The following is a 22,958-nucleotide window of genomic DNA, read 5'->3' as shown; positions in this document are numbered from 1 at the left end:
CTGAGCAGCTGGCCTGAGAACAGCTGTGATAGTGACCCCGGAGGAGCGGAGCAGCGCGGCCACCAGGAGAAATGTTCATATCAAAACACAGCGGCAGAAAACGTAAACCATGGGATATCACTGGCCGGTGCAGGTGGCCCCTTAGACAAACAACACATGTGTCCTTGGATGAGATTTCAGCGTGTGATGTCACCCCCCTTTACACGTTCACCCTTACCCCAGTTAGAGACTCTCCTCTCATGCACAGTGGTGAGAGAGGTGGGTGTAGGATGGAGGGGAGAAAATTGAGCATTTGCATGTTGGGTCTGCAACCTCAATATATTTGTGCCGAGTCTCATCGCAATTGCTGCAACCGAGGGGAATGTCCCCTCTTGTTAAAATATAGGGTGATGACATTTTACTCGATAAAACCACAAAGGAGAAAAGTGAGAAAACAAGTTCATGCACCTGCAGTGGTCACTATGACAACATAGTTTTCTCTTGCCAGCCCTGTTGTCTCCGTGCAGCGGGGCTCGACGCTGAGGGCCACGGCCAACAATCACTGTTTATCTGAAATGACGGACTAGATTGTCCTGGTGGCATCTTATCCTGTCAGAGGGTCGGTGTTTATATTGTACAAGGAGTAGGAGAAATACCAGGGCCACCTCGAAGTCCAATTCACCCAAGTACAACAACTCTGCAACATAGAGTGCTGCGTCAATGCTGCGTTTACTGGTTATATTTGTTTAGAATATTATGAGAGCGTTTCTAGATTTATTTAGGGTTAAGGTCCGGTGTGCTGGGCGATTGATTGGCCGAATGTCATTATGATATTTGTAATGTTAGTTTATAATATAAAATAACTTCTCTTTAATCACTTGACAGTGAGACCTTTAGTGAGACAGTGGCTCCTCCTCTTCCACAGAGTCCAGGATGTTGCACCGCCATGTTTCTACTGTAGGAAACTGTATCCCTTTATTTCAAAATATAGCTGTGTTTATTTATACAAAATTTTAAAGGAAATTAGATGAAGAACCTGTAAAATTGAAACTCCAAAATCAAATCATACGATCACTTTTTACAGAGGAAACACAGTGACTTGTTATGTTATCAATTTGAGGGACTCTTGACCATTATCAGAAGCTGATATAAATTTTCTCCTGTTCTTTTCTTCAATCTGTTACTGGATATTCAATGTGTATATGTGGTCTCCTCAGAGCACAAGAACGTTTGGTTCCATATTGGAACCCAAAAAATACAAGGATATCATCTCTATTGAAACTGATCTTCCTCTCCACAAAGGTCTGCACATTCTCTCCAAAAATCAGTAAAAAATGAAAAAGATAATTTGTGTAAACAGTGTCGGAGGTTTTAAATAGACTCTGGCGTAATTTCTCAGTCTGTATAAGCTGCTGTTGCACTGACACACTGTCAACATGTATTGTATTGTATTGTGTGTGTCAGGGGGTTTGGTTGTTTTGTCCACATTCTGCATTTGTCAATGCATGGATGTCTGGCTGTGGGTTTATTTTAATCTTATCGTAAACATGACCCTGGTCAGCCCTCACGTACAACCAATCGCAAGCGGGGTGTCTGTCTTTGTGTGTCTGTTGTTCTCTTTGTTAGATTATTGGTGATTGTGTATCTGTGTGTTTGAATATCTTTGGCCAAACGTCTGTATCAATGAGAGATCACGCTCGCGGTCCTCATGAGCCTCTTCTTGTTTGAGACGTGTGAAAGTAGAGTTGAGCCGCAACAGATGTTGAATCTCCGCAGACTAGAAATTAATCACTCCTACTGTGTTGGTCTAAATATAGCTCACAGATGTTTGTTTCCTGGATGTGTTTGTCGAGGTTATGACATGTGGTCGCTGGCGTCTGTTTGTCATTGGTTCTGCCAAACGTCCAGTTAGAGCCAGTGTTTACCCTCAACAATGGTTTCCACTTCACTCTGTGTCAGATTCCATGTGACTGTGAGTTCACAATAGATCAGATTATCCCAACAGTTTATGTATAGTAGTGTATGAATTGTTAGGACATTTGTTATCATGCGTGAAGAGGAAGAATGACAAATAATATGTTAATGTTTTAGGGTTTACAATATAAACTTTTAATCATCATGTTTACAATCTCTGAAATATCACTGATTGTATTAGACCAATGCATATGTGTGACTGCTCTTTGGACTTTATATAAACATAAAACATATTTCAATTTTCAATTATTTCATTTTTAGAATCAGCCAAACACAGTAATCACTATTTGGTTAATCAACTTATTTTACAGATACTCTCTAAAATACTCACATAATTTACTGTACTTCTATTTCTTAAAGAATGTCACTCTTTTTCTTGACAACCACAGAGTTCAATCTGTGTTTGAACTGCATCTGTTTAGCTGTGAATAAAAATAACATCTGCTTGACTAAGTTATCGAGAAATGAAATAACTTTTTCCTTTTCTCCTGTGTCTACTCTATCGATACTTGACTCAGTGCGAGCGCTCTGAGCCGATTAATTCACAATCAATACGTTTAATTCCCTCTTTGTGTTTTTGTCTCTTTGCAGTGAATGGTACATGAATGGAAACTACCTGGTCATCATTGTATCTATTGCCGTAATATTACCACTGGCTCTAATGAAACAGCTCGGTGAGTGTGTACTGTCATGTCCTTCTTACAGTGGGATACTCATCTCATCTGTGATTCAGTCTATTGTTCAGTTTTCTGTATGATGAAGTTAAAGTGAGAATCCTGAACAGTGGCCACTGCAAATGACAGTTATGGGATAAACTAGCATTAAGCTCAAATGTTAAGCAATTGTGAAAGAATGACAAGTGGCTATAAGTTACAAAATCTGTGACGTCTGTAATTCAGCAACATTAACTTTAACACTAGGCACCATAAACTAACGGTCACACCAGACCAAGTAAGGCTGTGACAGCAGAGGGTCTGTGTGTGTTGGACGGAACAATTGTTTGTGCTATTGCTAAAGAGTTCCACTTTTCATTTCAAATGAAGCATGTGTTGTTTTTCCTCTCCTTTAAACAACGGGTTCTTTAAGGCTATCCTTACAACTACAAGTACCCTGTAAGCCTCTGTGGCCTTCCTGTCACCTGCTATATAACAACCGTTGCCGTATCTCATATTAAAATATATTCAGTTGGAGTCTACACAGGTTTCAGACACATAGAGGGTTTTTTGTACCCTGAGGGGCTGATATTTATGATTGTGTGCAGTTTGGTGAAGGTTCAAGTGAAAATCTGGTTCCAGTGAATTTAATTGTGGTTTCATAAGGGGACTGTCCTTGCCGGAGGTATACGCTCTGTGTGCCATTCTAGTTTTGTAAATATTTTTTCCCTGACAGAGAGTATTTTTCAGAGCAAAGTGAAGCTGCTGTGCTTTTCCCGTCCTCTCTTCGTCTTTCACGAGCATTTCCCTTGCTGTCCTCTTAAAACGCCCCATGTTGCACTGCTTACGCCTCTGCTTGTTCAAATGCTGCCATGCCTGATAATTCTCAACTCACATAGATTGACAAAAGCAACATCCCTCTGTTGACACAAACACACACCCAGTGTGTTTTGGGCGGTTGGAGTGTGTCACGCAGTCTCTCTGCATCACAGCTCTCCGTGAAAAGAGGCAAAAGGCAGGAAAAGCCAGTCTGGAAGTCAGTATCTGGGGCATATCGGCCGACCTCTTGTTAGAAGTCCATCTCCTGCCGAGACATGGAGGACAAACAGAGCCAGGCAGTGCAGGGACGTCACTAATAAGCTCTCCCTCTGTGCACATTAATCAATTTGTGCACCTCAAAGGCATTAAGAAGAACAGGCGGTAGAGAAACACAGGTCACCCAACAGGAAAATTCTGCTTTACCTCACTAGTGATTAGTTATTAGGGTTAAGCGTTAAACAAACTAGCATTATCCATGGGCTCTTTTTGTGTAACATATGTCATATTAAGTGTGACTTTGCAGACAAATACCAATCATCCTTCTTCCTCAGGATACCTGGGATACACGAGCGGCTTCTCCCTGGGCTGCATGGTTTTCTTCCTCGTTTCGGTGAGTTCCTCTGATTGTACGTGGGAGCTCGATATCGTGCGTCATGCTTCTTGTTTCTTGCCTTTTGGCAGCGACATCAAGGCTGCATATTTCAGATGCACTGGGATCAGCTTGTAATATTTCTTCTTTTCACCTTCCCACCACCTCTTTGATATTCCCCACTGTCTCTACTCATTGCCACGCTGTAGTGTTTGCATGCTGCAGTTCCAGGCCGTGTTGGTTCTCTGTCTTTGTCTGACCTAGTTTTTGGTGTGCGAGCTGTAATCCACGCACGTCTCTCTCTCTCTCTCTCTCTCTCTCTCTCTCCCTCAGGGTCGTGTTTTCCCCCACCCTGTACGCTAACTGTGATCCAGAGCCTTTGTTCCTGGTTAATGGCGCCCTCTTCTCCCCTGCACAGGTCATCTACAAGAAGTTCAACATCCCTTGTCCGTTTGTGGACTTTGTATTCAACGGAACCGCCAGCGTCCTGAACATCACTGCTATGGACCCTGGCGGGGAGGAAAACCCTGCTTGTATTCCCAAAATGGCCAACCTCAACTCGCAAGTAGGTGTCACGCATGGCACTCAGTCTGAACATCCACCTTCACTGCAATGGCCACTGACAAGCACCCACTGACATCTAAAGCATGTTGCTAGTGCCGGATCATAATCCAAGCATGGAAGTCACCCTTGGTTTGAAGCACTTGGATGCACCCAGGAGCAGATCAGGCCCTTTTTCTTTTCTTTTTTAATCAAGCTGTTAATTGTGAGACAAAAGTCTGTGATTAGTTCAAGGCTCAGAGATGGAGAGCAACCGCTCCCAGCTCCCGTCATCTCAGGAGTAAAAACGGCTTTGGCATTCGCCCGCACCTCAAGTCTGCCCTTTGTCGGACAAAAAGAAAAGTAATGAGTGAAATGGGAAAGACCTAACATTTCTCTGAGTGTGTTTACCTTTTACCCAGAGTACATACCTTCACAGCAGGAGTAGATTCTTGAAAGACTCCCAGGTTACATCCACACTTTAATGCTTTTAATTGAACACGCATCAACTCTGCTATGGACAGGCCAGGCGTCCAATCTACTCTGGAGCTTTAGATCTGCTAAAACGCAAACGTTTGACAACTCTGAAATGTTTGAAACGATGACTATAACACACCGCTTACTAATTAACCTCGGCTACCAGTGTACGGTCTACTATGTATAATCAGTTACTCAATTGTATTATAATAGTAATTCAATGAAGCATTGCTGACCCTGTTGTCTTTGCTAACAACTGTTGCAGTCAAATTCTGCATTTTACAATAATACAACTGTTTACATGTGTAGGAGATGAGCTGTTTTCGGAGCGATCTGTGTCTATTGGGACACACAAGCTTGTTAACACCAGCTCGTGTATATAATCAGCGTATGTGACTGGGCATGTTATTAGTTTTATCCCGGGGTGTTTTAGTATGAACAGGTATTCAAACTGATACAGAGTCAAAAAGGCCTGTTTGAGATGTTTTGTTTAAAAAGCCGTAAAATGGATGCAGTCTTAATCACCTTAATTAGTTTGGTTTTGACATTACATTGCCTTACTTTATCAAAACCACGTAAATACTGACTATTTATTCTGGATTATTATTATTAATCATCTCCTCATTTCCAACATCTAAATATCTATGAGTCTTACTAACCCAGTCTAGCCCGATTCCTCCTGCTTAGCAACTCACATGTTGGCATTCTTAAACAGGCTGAAGCTGGTCTGTGGCCAGGCCCTAGTTAATCACAGGAAAACAATTAGCTCTCTGTGATGTGTCGAGGGAGTAATGGGCAGTAAAGCACAAGGTTGGTGGTAAGACGTCTGGGATGGCGTGGCTGTATCTATGGTGATTTGTTGGGATTCATTTTCAGACGGCCTACACCATCCCCATCCTGGCGTTCGCCTTTGTGTGCCACCCTGAGGTCCTGCCCATCTACACCGAGCTGCGCAAGTATGTTCTTACCACGGAAAACTCCTGCTAAGTTCTGGACAAAGAAAGAGATTCAGCTGCATAACAAAGAGGAAAAGCTACAGTCTGCTTTGTGCTTGGCTGATCATAACCCAGTCACATGCACTGCTTTCACTTTTTTTTTAAATGACTTGGCACTGCTTGTGTTATGTAGCATGATGTAGATTGAATTTGTCATCCTGCTTTGAGCCACTGTTGCTTGCTCTGATTAGTTTGAATGTATTTCATATTTTGGTAGCTCCACAGTTTCAGATATAATTTACAGTAACTGAGCAAAATGCTTCATGTTTGTCGTTTGATGGTGGATGTCCTGATGCTATGAGTGTGTTTGCTTGTGTGTGTGCGTGTGTGACATCACATGGCTATATCTTCTAATTCCAGTGCCACCAAGAAAAAGATGCAGCATGTGGCCAACATCTCCATTGCAGTCATGTACATCATGTACTTCCTGGCTGCTCTATTTGGATACCTAACTTTCTATGGTGAGGCCTGGTCCTCTGTCTGTCTGTCTGTCTGTCTATCTCTCTATATATCTATCTATCTATCTATCTATCTATCTATCTATCTATCTATCTATCTATCTATCTATCTATCTATCTATCTATCTATCTATCTATCTATCTATCTATCTATCTATCTATCTATCCATCTATCCATCTATCTATCTATCTATCGATCATCTGTCTGTCTGTCTGTCTGTCTGTCTGTCTGTCTGTCTGTCTGTCTGTCTGTCTGTCTGTCTGTCTGTCTGTCTGTCTGTCTGTCTGTCTATCTATCTATCTATCTATCTATCTATCTATCTATCTATCCATCCATCCATCCATCCATCCATCCATCTATCTAGCTATCCAATTATCGATCTATCTTATAAATACAAAATATTATATTCTGTTATAACAACAGGAGGGGCTGAAAACCATAATGCAATCCCGCCCTCTAGTGGTCATACTATAAAATATTCATTGCACTGTTCCTGTTAACAACTTTATTAGTTAAAGTAGCATGATTGTGTTTTTTTTCCTACCGATTATGTAATGTATTGAAATTAATACTATGAAGTCTTTTCATGTATTCATATTTGTAATACAGTTGATGTTTAGTTATTTGGTTTGGGAGGAGTTCATCACCCTTAGATCTATTTTCCTCTCTTTGCTTGTTTTCCAGGTGAGGTGGAGTCTGAGCTGCTTCACACCTACAGCCGCATCGACCCGTACGACAATCTGATTCTGTGTGTGCGTGTGGCCGTGCTCACTGCTGTCACACTCACTGTACCCATCGTCCTCTTCCCTGTGTGTAACGTTTTAGCACCTATATTTCACACCTAGATACATCGTGCAGCCACTCGACATAGTGAAATGACTGAAAATGGCCTTTTCATCTGATAATGCACAGGTCCGGAGAGCCCTTCAGCAGATGATGTTTCCCAACAAGACCTTCAACTGGCCTCGCCACATCGTCATCGCCATCATTCTGCTCACGTGCATCAACCTGCTTGTCATCTTTGCCCCGAGCATCCTGGGCATCTTTGGGATCATTGGTAGGTTTGAGCAACCCTGGAACAGGAATGAACACTTGGAAGGTTGGAAAGAAAAATAATGTGTCAGATGAGAACCACCATCACATTTGTAGTTTCACCATTTACTTAAGATAAGAGGGAATCCAACAGGCTCACTCAAGTTTAAAACATTGAATCCCAAAGCTTGATATCATCTTTTGATGATCAAAATGAATGCGAGCTCTTTCTTTTCCCCCTCTCTGTATTTTCCTACAGTGCTGTCAGACCTGCAGCAGCTGTGTAATGAAAAGTGAAGGGGCAGAGAATTTATGGAGAGTTGGTTTCATGAATGATTTTGTTTGTGTCTGCTCTCCAGGTGCCACATCTGCCCCCTGTCTCATCTTCATCTTCCCTGCTGTCTTCTACATCCGTATTGTTCCCAAAGAAGAGGAGCCGCTGAGCTCGTGGCCCAAAATCCTGGTGAGAACATTATATTCAGAATACATTCATTTTCGGTTAGGTTAAGTTAAGTTAAATTAGCTCAGGTCAAGTTGGGTTTGGGTTTTGTTATCCCTCTCAGGATAGGTGTGTGTGTGTGTGTGTGTGTGTGTGTGTGTGTGTGTGTGTGTGTGTGTGTGTGTGTGTGTGTGTGTGTGTGTCTATATCTATAGTTAACCCCGTTAACGTCATTTTAATGTTGTGAGGTTCTTTTTGCTGGTCCTTACATATTCAATGGGCTGTTTGAGGGTAAACACTTGGTTTTAGGGTTAGGTTTAGGTTAGGGTGAGGCATTTATTTGTATTGCTTAGGGTTGGGGTACGGGGCTAGAGGAGTTATTATTTTTTTTATGTTAAATATCATACTTAGTATAAATGTTGGAACACCAGACTAAAAATTGCAGTCTGTTGCTGTTTTCTCAGGTTTACCTCCGGATGATATCGTGAAAGAATAAGAAGCACTTATTGGTCGATAACTTCACAGTAATTCTCAAATACTGATTCCAGTATAAACCTTAAAATAGTCCAGTAATGTGTGGTTGCCGGAGGTAGAATAACACGAAAAATGTTAACCCTACTAGTGAAGTTACAATGTTCTTTCTGTCTCCTGTTTCCTGACACTCTCATTACTCCCCCTCTCTTCCAGGCTTTCATTTTCGCTGGGATCGGCTTCCTGTTTATGATAATGAGCCTCAGCTCTATCATCATTGATTGGACATCGGGTTCCAGTAATGCCAGCAGTGGCCACTAGGCAGCACATTCCCTCCTCCTTTTTTTCAGGTTTTATATTGTTGATTTAGACCTGTGTTGTAATGTTACCGTGTTTTCTCTGGATCATGTGTGGTGTTGAAGATGCCCTCTGTGTTTTCCGTCAGAGACGTTTAGAGTCGTGAGCTCAGGGACGAATCTCTGTCCCTCCGCAAACGCTCCGGCTCTGATTACGTTGAGTCGTACTGTAACATCCTGCCAAACAGTGCACCTCCAGGCTGGTAAACTTTCTCGGAAAGCTGAAGGTGAATTCACTGAGAGGCCGGGTGCGGAGTGATTGGTGTTGACACATTGGAGGCTGTGCCTTGTGAAATGGATGTAAAAACAAAAAACAAAAAAAAAGCTCAGTAATAATGTAGAATGCTGCTGTCTGTATACACCTCCCCTTGCTGTCCGTGCATCATTGATTTGTTAACTGCTCCTCAGATCAGAAAACAATTGAATAATAGAAAATTCATATATGATTGCTATGTCTATTAATAGTTTTTTGAATAACTGTATATTTGCCATTCTCTGCAACTGCCGAGGGAAGTGATACTAAAAGCTGATGCACAGATTAAAAGATGAATTAAAGGAATAGTTCAAAATGTCTGCTTTATCAGCTTGACACCAGGCTTCCTTAGCTTAGTATGAAAACGGGAAAATGTTTGAACTATTCCTTTAATGTCTGCAGCCCTCATCTCCAGCTCCACTAACTTGTGCTGTTGTTGTTTATTTAAAAGCATTTAAGAGTCTCACGTCTTACAGAGCAGGGTGCAGAACCACTGAGAGCCCATGGTGTGGCGCTGCAAGCACATTTATCAACACATTCCTAAACAATATATATCTACATATATATTTTTTTTAATAATACCAGTCTCTACTTGATTGAAACCTCAGACGATGCAGTATGGACTGATCAATGTAGGAGAGGCAGGTTTCAGGTGACAGATCTCCATATACAATAAGGCTTGTAGTGTGCAGAGAGATTCTTCTTTTTCAGTATAACTGCACTAATGACAGTAATAAACGGTACCAGAGACCAAAGGTGGATTATAAACTGATGAATTAAATGAAAAGAAGAAAGTTCCTCTTCATCCTCAGGCGGGACGAGGAGGAACTGGAAGATCGGTTTGGCTTGTTCCTGAAAATGCACTGGAGGTAGTCAGAGATAAAACAACAACAGGGTCACTTCATGAAGTGGTTAACAGCAGTGTGGGATCTGTAAATAGTTCTGCGTCCGGCCCAAGCTCGATCCCTCTTCAACAGAGAGGACCGACATGGGATTGACCGTCTCTTTTACGATCTTGAAATGTTGGTGGTTAGAAATAGCACTGTCCTTTGAAAAGCACAAAATTCTTGTAGCCGTTTAAACAGCAAATAATTTGTAAGAGATTTTGCTCACATAAACTAGATGATATTTCATTGAATATCCCTTTGTATGACTAAATCTGTCAATTGAATTAATCAATCTAATGTAGATTCAGAGGATATTATCAATGTATCAATGATATAATATGGATGTCTTCTCGAACATTACTTGAACTGATGTTGTTACCTATAGCATTTCCTGTGAGCCCCCGTGACCACCAGCGCCATCCTCTGGTCTGTTTTGTAGACGCGACGACAAACTAGGTGGATGGACTGTTGGAGGTTTTTAAGTGTCCGTGCTGTTTTAAAAAACGAAAACATTGCTCCACTGTATTTTAACTATAGTACCTGTATGCATTTGTCTTGTAAACCTGGACCTATGACCCGATCAGAAGAATTAATATAATTCATAGCCTTGATATATTAACTGTTGTTTTAAACTTCACGTTTAATGTTTATTCGGCGTATCAGTTGAATCTGAAAAAGTGATGAAATGCAAGATGCGAAACCTGTCAATGATTGTCTTCTCTTGTATTTTTTTATTAAACCAGTTATCATCAGCGGTTTGGATTAGGTCTTTCCTCGCCGCTCGTTGGCAGACATTAACCTACTAACTCAGAGTTGTTAGTGAGCTGGTGTACAGGTTAAAATCTTCTTCCACCTGACTACAGTGAGTGCTGTATGGGTAACTGAGTGTCGTCCTGTCCGTTTATCACACAACAAACCTCTTCTAATCAATTTGTATTTGATTGTATCCAGACCTTTGGCTGTCCTTGTGTATCTGTTTGCAGAGGGAAACATCTGAATCAGCCACATTGGTGTTAGCAAGTGTTACTAAGCCAATGAGTGTGTTCTATCTATCCCCAACTTCCTGTTTTTGCCTATGATGAAGCCATTTGGCAAATTAAGTCAAATACACAACTCACACCCACACACACATACACTTCAAAACCCCACAACATGCAAAAAAAATTGAACTCAAGGCAAAGAAGTGAAGGGAAACGCTAGTGGCTGATAAAAGATGATCTTTGGGGACCTGTATTCAGATCTCAGTGATGTCAGTCTCCCTCTTTTTGTGTGATTTATTGAAACGTGTGTGATTGAATAGCGACAAAAAGTGTCGACACCGGCCAGCAATTATAAATAATGTATATAAATGTATACCCTTTATATATTCTATATGCATATCTAGTTTGTATAATGTAAATAGTAATTAAACGTTTTAGTCCAATTAAAATATAAATGTAATCATTTTCAAAGTGCTTTTAAACCTTTTGGTCCTTCGATTCCTGTCTATTTTCTTGTATCTCTATATATTTTAATATGTTTCTGGCAGTTATTGTACTGTAAACAATGTTGCAATAAAGATAAAGAGGTAACATAAAGTGCATCCGTTATCGTCTCTCAGATATGATCATTGGGAAATTATTTTATATAGCTCTGGACAGGAGAAGTATATATTATGTCTTGTGGCTAATAATGTAGAATAAAAACAGATTTAAATGGGCGACAGTAGCCAACCACAGTTCAACCTGACCTTTAGGCAACGGTAAAAAGACATTGATAATACAGTATGAATTTAATGGACTGTAATCTTATAACGTTTTACAGATGCATATAACTCGATTCTATCTTATGAATCATCTTATGGTCTCTTTTAAGCCGATTTTTTTAAGCCAAAAAAATCTGTTTTTCGTTGGACTGTAGTAAAAACACAGTGTAATAAATCAAAAAGAGAAAAAATAAAGAAAAGAAAACGCTCTGAGGTTTCTCCAGAGATAATTCTTCTTAAATCCACGAGGTGGCACCGTAGAGCTGTGGACTGAATGCTCTAATTGACCATTAAGTACTGTGACAGTGTCAGAGTAATATTCAGGATTTTCTTTTAGCTTAATTTTTCCACGTTGTATCTAAGTCATTTTAGACCAGTTTATAAAAAAATATATACACGGATTCTATAGATGTAAGTTACCTGGCGTCTTGGGAAATGAAAGTAACAGACATGGAAAATAATTGTGTGCTGTCGGGCCTGTAGATCAGTAAAACATCTGAGGGACCATTCAGTCCAGTGAGTAAAAGACACAAACAATGGTTTTCATGGTCAATACGTCACCTGGACGTTTGACCTCGAGGATGTTGTGAGTATGTTCAAAGTTTGACGCTAGAGGGAAACATTCTTCTGATGGAAGAGCAAAGTTCGACTGAGCTCTCGCCTAAATTTTAAAGCTGTTTTTTTTCTGCTTGTATGCTTTGTGACATCACAACTAGTTTGTACTCCAATACTGTTTTTTTGTTAAGACACATGCCCACTTTACATGGTGATGCAGGACACATCTTGTATCGCCCACTTACATCACAAAATTGTTTTGGCCCAGATTTGTCCCACATCCCACATTCGGCCCACACATCGCGTGGAATGATGGCACTTTGGGCGGTCCGCTTCCGTTTGCCAGATCCGGGCCACAAGTGAGCCAATACTTCATGTCCAATTTGTTTAGTGCTATTTGGAAAGTATTCACCATTTTAGGCTCACATTTGTTTCAGGATATTCGGGCTACATTCGCTATGTTACACGGTGGGCCACAAAAAGGCCAGAAGTGCTGCATCATTACCTGAAGTGGCCCTCATCCGTAGGCTGAGTGCACTAATTCAACTTTTGAAATGAAAAGTGATTTTATGGACTGACTTTAATGCAATTGGAGGGAACGATTGAATTGTTTTGAAAAACTATAATAAAAAAAACACACTGAACCTTTAAGTGAAACAAACAATCGCAGAGCAGGTAGGTCTACTTGTGATGGTGGGTTTTTTTTGTCATTTGAGAATACGTAGTGTGAAACAGTAATGCGACCTATTACTTTCTGAACATCAAAAACACTCTTATCCGTTTTAGTTCGCACTCGGGGGACTCGTTTCAAACGAATTCCATTTCCTATCGCAGGTTTCGACAGTACTTCTCGAAGGATACGCAACACCCCCCCCCTCTCTATTTGACTACATTTCCCATGAAGCAGTGGGAGTGGGCGTTTCCCAGCCTGAAGGTTGGCCCCTGCTGCTGCTGCTGCTGCACTCGGAGGTGACGGAGCTGTCTCGCTGTTTGTCGGACGGAGGGGAACTTCGCGGCCACTACGGGTGTGGCTTCAAACGTGATAAATCTCAACGCGGGGTGAAGAATGTCCAACGGCGACAGGAACTGAGGCAAGTGAAGAGAGAGAGAACAAGATTTTCAACAAACAAAAAAAAGGCAAAGAGAAAGAGAAGCAGAGAGTGAGCCGGACTGACACAGAGGAATCCGTGTGCTCGCCCTTTAACAGCTGGAATACCTTTCCCCCCCTTTCCTATCCTCTCTTGGCTGAACTTCGTGGGTCGTTTTGCGTGCGCGTGTGTGACCCGCGCCCCATGCTCTGCGGGAGGAAGTAGACCCGGCTCGACCGAATCCAAAAGTTGATTTCCCGACCGTTGGACAACTTCTCTACGCTCTCGAGAAAAGCACCGATGCTGACCGAGTGACCGAAACCACCAGCGACACTTGGGGAATTTCCGCAACCCCCCCCCCCCCCCAAAAAAAACCATAACTTGGTCGTCTCCGTGGATGAGAGGACTCCGCCGCCACTCTTGAAGAAGAAGGGGGAAAAAGGAACAAACTTCAACTCCAACCCTTATTTTTTTTATAAGGGTGTTCGGACTGTGCCCTTACACCTTTTTTTTTCTCCGGTGATAGTTGCCCACTCAACAGCAGACCTGAAGCGCGCACTGGGAACCATGGGGTGCACGGTCAGCCAGGAAGATAAAGCCGCGGCCGAGAGGTCTAAAATGATCGATAAAAACCTGCGGGACGATGGAGAGAAGGCGGCGAGGGAAGTGAAACTGCTGCTGCTCGGTGAGTTTGGTCCGTCGCGACTCTTTGACACATGACGCAACGGCGTGACATGCTTGAAACAAACATGCCACTGGGATATCAAAGGCAAGAGGTCACAGGGGAGGGACAGGTTTTTGGAGCTGTGTCTCTCTGGGGGCCTTTGTGCACCCTCACCTCTGAATTGTTTGGGGTAGAGGGTTTCCTCCACACTCCCTTGACATGTATATGACACAGGAAGATCAAAGGCAAAAAAAGTTCCTGAGCATGTACATATATTTTTTTTAAGGTTTGTCTTTAGCTCTCAAAAAACATCGCCCTCAGTCCACCCTCACCTCCCTGCGTGGTTTGAGGCTGTTCCGTCACTCACCTCCTGAGGTGACAAACGTGGCAGCAGCAAAGCCACCAGCAATACGTGTGTTTGTGTTTGCGTGCAGCAGTGGCACTCGTGTGAACTTTACCTTCCACCACCCCACTTCACACGTTATCATACAAAAAGTAGCATGTCATTATTCATACTTTGACATCAGCACATGGGCTTTACTGAAAGATGTTTTGAAAAGTTTGCAGATGAAACAGAAAATCATAGAGCACGTGTCTTCATCCAGCAACGTGTTTATGTGGAGTGTGTGAGCCAAGCACAGTCCAAATTGCCAGTTTTAAGTTTGCAGTGGTTTCCTCCAAGTACGACAGGAAAGACTGGGTTACGCATGGCATAGTCTGGTTGATAATGATTGGGTCTGCTGTTTGGATAGAGGGTGAACAGCCCTGACTGTTCCCAGGTACACAGACACACACGCATACACACACACACACACACACACACACACACACACACACACACACACACACAAACACACACCTGTATGGCTTAGAAAATCATTCCTGGCTCTCCCTATCTGCCTCATACAGGACACATTGCTGTTGAGTTAAGTTTCTTAGCTCTTTCCTGAATGTCTTAGATATTGAAGACATGCTGACTTATCACCTTTGCTTCCCACATTCATTTTTCTACTGACATGCATTTCAGGGCGATGAAAAGGGGGGAAGCAGCGACTCTTAAAACCATTTTGAGACATGTCGCTTTTAGGAGCCAGGACAGGACTACGAATATCCCTGCTGAAAACAGTGTTTTTTTCCCCAGTACTTTTGCATCCATGCTAGAAATGTCATCAACTACCCACTTGCACGCTGTGAATTTTCTGAGATTGGTCTGCTGTAGTCTCAGATGGACTCACTCTGACGTTTCCCACACATTTGACTGAGTGACTGGCAGGAAAAGTGCTGGAAAATGTCTGAACCAACCGACTTGGACATTTGTTTTCCCACAGCCTGTCCAGAGAATTTCAGGAAAAAATATGCAGACTTTAGTGCATGTCTGAAAGCATCTTAAGTAACAGAGCTACAGGACACATTGCTGTTGAGTGATGTTTATGTTGGCTCTTTCCTTAAAGTTTTGATATTGAAACCACACTGACAAATCATCTGTGGGTTTATTTCCCCCATTCTCACCCATTTTTATATTAAGCTACCATTTTCATCTGATGTACCGTTCATGGCTATACAAAGAAAGGAAGCAGCTCTTCTTTGTTGCTGCAAGACCAGTAATTCATATGAATTAAAGTTGAGATCAGTTCGCTCCTGCACCAGTGATTTATTTGGTCTCTTGCTCATTGATTTACTCTCCAGAAGCTTTTGCCTCAAGGGATTTTGTAATTTTCTAAACTAACACTGAGTCACTTTGTTATCATAGACAGTGATTTTATTGAGGACAGCTTGCTGAACATATGCTTAGGTTGAAAATGATATTGATCTTGTTGAGGAGATGAATCCAAGGGAACTAGGGCGATGTTCTCAGATGGTGTTCTCTGAATCATTAAAATTATGGTCTATCACAATTTGATGTGACAGATTGTTAATTTACACCTAGGCAGTACATTGTTAGGGGCATGATCTCAGAGGAACTTGCACGAGGACTTTTAATAGACAATTTGTAAGTGAAATATTTTAGAATATGATCTATTTCCTTTATATAGTGTGTCTGAATCTGCATTTCTTTTAATGTATATAATTTCTAGTAACAGTCTAATGAGCGGATTCGTCATCTTCATTTCTGACAGAAAATTCAGCATAAATTGATGAGATACACAAACTGTGTTATTTTTCTCTCTCCTGGCTCTTTAAAGAGACGGCTGGTTGTTAGGTTCTGCCTCTGTTTGAAGACTAATAACATACTCCGCTCTGTACAGCAGATCTCGGATCAGTAATTACACCCTGGTTCTGCGTGTGAGGTTTGAGAGGAATTATAGGAGAGGTCTGAATCTGCGCCGTGGGTTCGTGAATTTGTGCGTAAAGGCTCGCGTCATGCAAGCGAGAGTTTTCCCTTAGCTTGTGCCGTTTGAAAAACACGTCACAGCCTGTGAAGCCTGGATCCAGATATACATCTGGAATGCCCTGTAGAGGATTTCTGCTCTCGTAAAAAGTTCGATTTAAATTCCAGTGAACTAAATGGTAAATGCAGTCGTGTATTCATAATACCCTCAACATTTAAAACGCATGTCATTTCGACACAGATTTTGTACACTCTCGTTTCTTACAATCGTGATTTCTTGGAAAATATAATCTGTTGAATAAAAGTGCAGCAGTGTAGTCTGTTGACTAGCTGCATTTGTGTCTGAGGTGTCCCTCCAGAGGTGCTACCTCACACCTCCAGGTCTGCGTTTCAGCACTCGCATCTTCCTCTGTAATATGTGTTGGTACAGCTGGGAGAGAAAATTCGCACCGCTTCCTTCATGACGCACCGGTGAAGCAGTCAGTCCAATGTAGCATGGCCTCTAAATGTAGGTCCCTGTTTCCTTACTAAAGAAAAACTCTAGAGACCCAGAGACAATTTGTGGGGTTTAGGTGGAAGGACGAGCCTTGTTTCTACTTCCAGGCATAGGCAGAAATGATGGATCCCTTTTCAAATCAACTCTGAATCACTGCCTTCCTGCAACAAGCCGAGGATTTCTAATCACACACAGCTTAATCAAAATGCAATGGTATTTCATCTATTACCTGGTTTGAACAAATTCAATCAGGAATCTCCCAGGTTGCAGTCTTTGTCTCATCAAGCCTCACAAAAAACAGAGGCTGTATCACATTTTTTTGTCTTGTTAGTTCTCCCTGGAGAAATCCATTAGTTAATGCAGCAGAGGGGACTTCATACGGCTGAGGCTTAAACATTCATTAACAGGAAGCACTCTTTCACAGGCTTCACTGCCGATTCTTTGACTGACATTTAATCTCTTTCCTGTCACCAGGCAAAATTTTGCAGCTCTCTTTATGATTGTTGATTTTATTTAGCTCAGTAACCTTTTTTTTCCAGCTTAGCACGTTTTAAAACGAATCACTTTAACTGTGTTTTCCCCTGGCATCAATACTTCTTCAGGTCTACTAGACTAAGTTTACACGCTGTAATGGTCAAAATATGCATTATTAATTGAATACATTGGTGCCAAGCATATTTTTACAATCAGTTTTAATTGCTTTAGTTTTTAGCTTTCGGCCCGCCGCCAATTCTTCTGTGATTGGGCAACTGTCCCATTCTTTTGTGGTTGGTCATCCTCTTAGAGTTAGTCAGAAATGTCACGTGCCTTACCCAAAGGCGTACTGGGCAGCTGTGAATGTCGCTGTAGCCAAGGTAACAAAGGAGTTTGCTTTGCTCTACTAGCTGGTAGAAGTGCGTTTCGTTTTTTTGAGGGGGACATCAACGATGGATGTCCAGTGCTTCTGTGCTCTTCTTAAACTCTCAGAACTAGTAGTAGGAAAAATCTCTGCATGAATATGATTCACTGTCAACACACACACACACATATTTGTACATCTTCTTAGTGAGGACACTCATTGACATAATGTCTTCCCTAGCCCTTTACCATCACAAGTAAATGCCTAACCCTAAACTAAACTGAATTCTAACCCTAAAACCAAGTCTTAACCCTGAAACATCCCACTAAAGTTGCGTCAGAAAGCAAAGACTGACCCAAATGTCCTCACTCTGTAGGTTCTAGGCTCAAAATGGTCCTCACAAAGATCTCTATACCAGCACACACACACACACGTTAATTCTATATAAACCCATTCACTCGGAGGGTTGACAGGCAATTATGTTATGTAAATGTTGGCATACTAAATGCACGCATGCATCCAATGGCACTACTTCTTGAACACATGAAAAGACATTTTACTGAGAATATCTTTGAAATATATGTTGAAGGTAAATGGCAGCACTGTTTCAGTTCCACAGAGGATAGCAGATGTGTTATTGTTTTATGATATATATATATCTATATATAGATATATATATATAGATATATATATTAAAGCATGTGCTGCACTACTCAATTTAACACTTGGTCGTTGCTATAGTGTTGAAATTACTTGGATTCCTTTACATAGCTCCCCGTGGTTACTGCAGTAAGGCTGCTACATGTAACACTGTAAGGCTGACGTACTGTTTTGCCTCCAGCTGGCTTTTTTTTTTTTTTTCCATGATCAAAGCATCAGATGGTTAACCTTAAATGAAGGTGGCAGTCACATTACACTGCTCATGCCATGGAATGGGAATCTGTTGTTAATGTTTTCAGGCTAAGAATATATTAAATATGTGTGGAGAGAGGATCTCATGTTATTATTTAACTTAACCTTGATAGTTGACATTTTCTTTCAAAATCGCTGTTCGTTATTATGAACCAACATCTACTTTTGTTTTGACCACAGACGAGGAAAAGACACATGATGGTAAAGTCGTTTTCTCTTCCTGTTTTAAATCTGGAGTCTTGTGAGTTAGGTTGATTGCTCATTAATCTGCATGCTTTGCTCAAGCCTTGGGCAGGAAGGAGGAAAAAGGGACTTCCAGTGAATGTAGGAGCTGTTTTGGGATACATGGACTCTCAACAAAAATAAAATCATGAACTAATTTATAAAATGGATGTTATTATTATTATCCTTGTCATGGGGTTATGCTTTTGCCCCTGTCTGTCTGTAGGATTTCAGATAAATACCATGAAAACGGGGCAAGTAAGAGCCCATTTAATAGCCCATTTAATTTGGGGAGAGTTCCAGGGAGGATATTTTCAGGATCCAGAACATGTTCACCAATTTCAAGGAAATAATTCATGGATCTTGATGGATACAATCAGGCATATTTAGAATACTGTTTTCTACTAGTGTGTGCATATTGGTGCAGCTTGATTAAATTTAAAGGGACTGTTGGGTCTTGGCAGAGGGATGTGCTCTACTATGTGCCATTTTTGTTTTCAATGCTTCTGGGGTTGGAAACACTTAGTAGTATCTTACATCTACTCTGAAATTAAGCCCGTCATTCAGTTACCTTCATTTTTCTGAAATGCTTTGATTCAGTATCCCTCTTATAAACCTGGCACTGCTGACTCATCACTGATCAGAGAGAAAAGGGACCTCTCCTGACTAGCCAAGTCACTGCTACCAGTTGAGGAAGCCATCCATCTGAACTAAACCTACTATGATAGTATGGTAGGAGGCACAGAGAGCTGGATCCTCTCTCTGATCCGACCTCATTAATATCACTTTGCCAGTTGATTAGAGGGAAAAATGCTTGCAATTTAAGTTTCTGCTGTCAAACCCAATTTCTTCTGATCAGAAACTGGGAACAAGCCCATTTTTTAAGAATCTCCTTCTAAAATGAAAGAGTTGCTGCACATTGTTGCCCGAACTTGAAATCTCCAGCACAGTCGTCTATTTACTGTAGATAGTCATGTTTGATGACTACACAAGGTCAGCCGATGTGGTCAGTACTGCACAGACACTGAGCTCCTCCCTCTTATTAAAGTCAGTAGAGGCATTTTAGTGGGTGTCATGTGTAATTACTGCAGGCTGATTATGGCGACCTGCTTATCTCTGGAGATTCAAACTGACCTGGTCCAGAGCAACGTCTGTGTGCCTGCTCTGGCACCAGAGGACACTTTCACAGCTCCACAGGAGATCTCATTCGAGCATCAGATACTCAGCAGCTGCATTGTAACTGATATTTAAAACCATGGGCAAAATGTGCCAGTTCTCTGAGATTTATCAAATGAGCTGCTGTCTCATGTTTTTGGTGACTTGACCTTGTTTGCTCAACAGTCTGCACCACAGTGCTGCCCAATTAGCTATGTGACTCACTGGACTGCAGACCCGCGATTTTGTGTGTATGTGAACAGTCTGGATATCCTGCAATTACAGGGAAAGCTCTTAAGATAAAGCCTGCTCCTGCAGTCTGTGAGTGTCAGTGCAAGTCCACAGGGACCAGGCTGCACTATCCTCTCTGCCCTGAAGGTACCGATAGCTTCGAAAAAATCCCCCTCCACTGCATGAATTCCCACCTTTGCACAGACCTCATATCTATGCTTTAGTCTGAAACTATTCCTGTTGTTATAAAACACTGTGCATTCATAGATACACAACAGTAGCAAAAATATCAATATTTTAGAGAGGAAAGGTGGAAGATCGCCATGCGGGTGTGTAGTAACTGTGATGAATGCATCCCTCACGTTTCACCTTGGCTTTGTTGACCACAGACTGTATGAACACAGCACTACATCATGAGTATGATTCAGTGTGAACGCCCTTTGCCTCCGATAATGTGTTCGGGAAGTAGACACTGCAACATGCAGACTTGCAGACAGCCCTGCACAGACACAGGAACTGTTGCAAAATGCAAAGTTATCTGACTGAGAGATGAGAAGGATGTAAGCGGAGTGAAAGAACATATAATACTGTGTTTGTACGCTTGTATAGCATGAATGATTTGACCACAGAGTAGTGTATTCAGTCTTTCTTCAATAACGCACCCTAGGGACAGAAATGTGATTGATATAATTCTGTAAAAGCTACACAATGCTCCCTGTAATGCTGCTTTTTCAGCTATTATCCTGAAAATACACAATTCTCTCTTCAAGTTCATGACCCCCCCCAATAGCATCACCAGAAATGTCAAAGTTCCCCTCTTTATATTGTTAACATGTCCAAGTGCCTTTGTGGAGCGAGGCACGCTGGGTAGGTGCTCTCTTTGTCTGACCATGTCATTAAAAACACATACAGTAAACTATTATCCCCTCTCCTCTCCCACAATCCATTTCCTTCTGGTTTCCATTATAGGAAATTAGCTCACTTCAGTTCCCCTCTATCCTTGTAGGGTTATCCTGTCATTTGTTCTGCACTGGTTCGGTGGCTGCTCATCGGATCTTTTAGGTTGCAGCCTGTATATGTTCAAAGAAGCGTAAATACAAATGTCAAAATGTTAGAGACTGAAAGAAAATGCCTATGGAGGCTTTGACTCCATGGCACACCGTACCCTATGGCAGTCTTTGATGGGGGACGTGTGCAGCGCTGCAGGTGGGGATGAAAAGAGAAGAAAGGAGTGGGTTAAATATGGAACAGAAAGCGCATGAGATAATAAGTAAGGAAGGGAGCAGAGGGTGGGTCACAATTCATATAGAGTGGAAGATGAGCATGTCCATCAGATAAGCAGGATAGATTCACACAACCAATGCCATCAATTCTTCCCAGGGTTTGACCCTCCCCATGTCTTTATATATCCTCTTTTAATGTACTGGCTGTTTTAAATGTGTTCTAGTGGTAGGGAAAATGAGCACAAAGGAGAAAAGATTATTTCTACCTGAAGAGAAGGAAAAGCCAAATCAGAGATTTCATCTTGCACAATATCTCTGTTCCGGCCCAAATGACGGTGGGCTGCTTGGATCTGAAATGCCGATTTAGTGAAGCTGTCAAACAGCAGACAGAAGTGCTGCTCACTCAGATGCAGAGTTGAAATGCCTTATATCTTTCCCCAGCACTGTCCTACCTCACTCCTCCAAAGTTTTCCCATTACCAGACCTAGGACCTGACTGTCTCTGTATCAGTGCTGGCTTTTAGCTGCTGCCTGCTTCTGTTGGTGTTCATCTGAGTTGCGTGCTGTGGAGAAAGTACACTGGCTGAGGTGCCTAACATAACGTGAACAGCAGGACCTGTCTTAAGGCGATAGATGGTGGGGATGGTTAGATTTCACACTTGGTGAGGGTGTGTTTTTCTTTCCCAGGGTGCTAAGGGTGACATTGTTGTGACAGCTGTGCTATCAAGACTGTAATTGAGAGGTCAATTTGTTTCAGCCTGTTCTCAGTTCTCCCCTGTGACAACTGAACAAAAAAAATCCATACACTTCATGACACACACTAATCTAGAGTTTTTCTCTTCAGAATTATATACTCTGAACTTTTGTCTGTCGTGTTCTTTTGTCATATTCTCTCTATGAAACCTAAATTAAAGTCAAACACCAGTTCAGTTGTAAGGTCACTTGGAGATTTGTGGACGCTGAAATGTATGTGCTAAGAATTTTAGAAACATATTGTTTTTTATTCTTGTTAAGCTTAATCCTAGATGATGTTCTCATTTACATCTTGCAGTATTCAAATACAGTTTGTTTTAGCTAATTTAGATAAAACCTTACTGCCCACGTAGTTTGGGTTTATGAAAAGAAACAACAAGTTCATCTAGAACCGTGTCAGCTTCTCAATATTGGTCATATGTTCACTGGATCACTATACTGGTCTTCTTTAGCCTTTAACGTATTGATTAGGAGCAGTTTACTATTACTCCTCTCCCAGCAGCTACAACTTGTATGGCATTCAGACAAACCCAATCAGAAACTCACAGTAATGTGGGTGTGATCATGTTAAGGTTGATAATTTTTTTCTAAAAAGGGAACCAAAGCTTATTTACCAACCATTAACTGGCAACATGAATTAGTATCTGTAATACTTAAAAATAAATACCAACACAACATTGTGATATTCACATATCACACAGACCGGGCCTAGACACCCTGTTATCCATTAATTATCTAGACGGTGTCAGCTCTCCATAGTCTTTATTTGTCCTGCCACAGTTTCATAGTGAACCAAATTGTGTGAACCAATATGACCTCTAAGTCA

The 22,958-nt window shown here is 41.6% G+C and overlaps 2 protein-coding genes across 3 annotated transcripts in view; both read left to right on the top strand.

The window, feature by feature from the left end:
• Positions 1-11,500, top strand: part of LOC133966158 (sodium-coupled neutral amino acid transporter 3-like) — a 32,964-nt gene extending 21,464 nt beyond the window's left edge. For both annotated transcript variants that reach the window (XM_062400942.1, XM_062400949.1), the window contains 9 exons: positions 2,545-2,627; positions 3,977-4,035; positions 4,433-4,579; positions 5,908-5,987; positions 6,387-6,487; positions 7,170-7,294; positions 7,398-7,542; positions 7,877-7,980; positions 8,644-11,500. In XM_062400942.1, coding sequence (XP_062256926.1) covers positions 2,545-2,627; positions 3,977-4,035; positions 4,433-4,579; positions 5,908-5,987; positions 6,387-6,487; positions 7,170-7,294; positions 7,398-7,542; positions 7,877-7,980; positions 8,644-8,748 — 949 coding nt within the window. In that variant the 3' untranslated portion in view covers positions 8,749-11,500. The remainder of the gene's footprint in view (positions 1-2,544; positions 2,628-3,976; positions 4,036-4,432; positions 4,580-5,907; positions 5,988-6,386; positions 6,488-7,169; positions 7,295-7,397; positions 7,543-7,876; positions 7,981-8,643) is intronic.
• A 1,681-nt stretch (positions 11,501-13,181) lies between these two features.
• LOC133966150 (guanine nucleotide-binding protein G(i) subunit alpha-2-like) overlaps positions 13,182-22,958 on the top strand; it is a 47,346-nt gene continuing 37,569 nt past the window's right edge. Inside the window, exon 1 of the mRNA XM_062400929.1 lies at positions 13,182-13,995. Coding sequence (XP_062256913.1) covers positions 13,878-13,995 — 118 coding nt within the window. The 5' untranslated portion in view covers positions 13,182-13,877. The remainder of the gene's footprint in view (positions 13,996-22,958) is intronic.

This window comes from Platichthys flesus, chromosome 2 (assembly GCF_949316205.1).
Source record: "Platichthys flesus chromosome 2, fPlaFle2.1, whole genome shotgun sequence".
NCBI lineage: Eukaryota > Metazoa > Chordata > Actinopteri > Pleuronectiformes > Pleuronectidae > Platichthys > Platichthys flesus.
The sequence above is the reverse complement of the archived record's forward strand: the minus strand, read 5'-3'. Positions and strand labels throughout refer to the sequence as shown.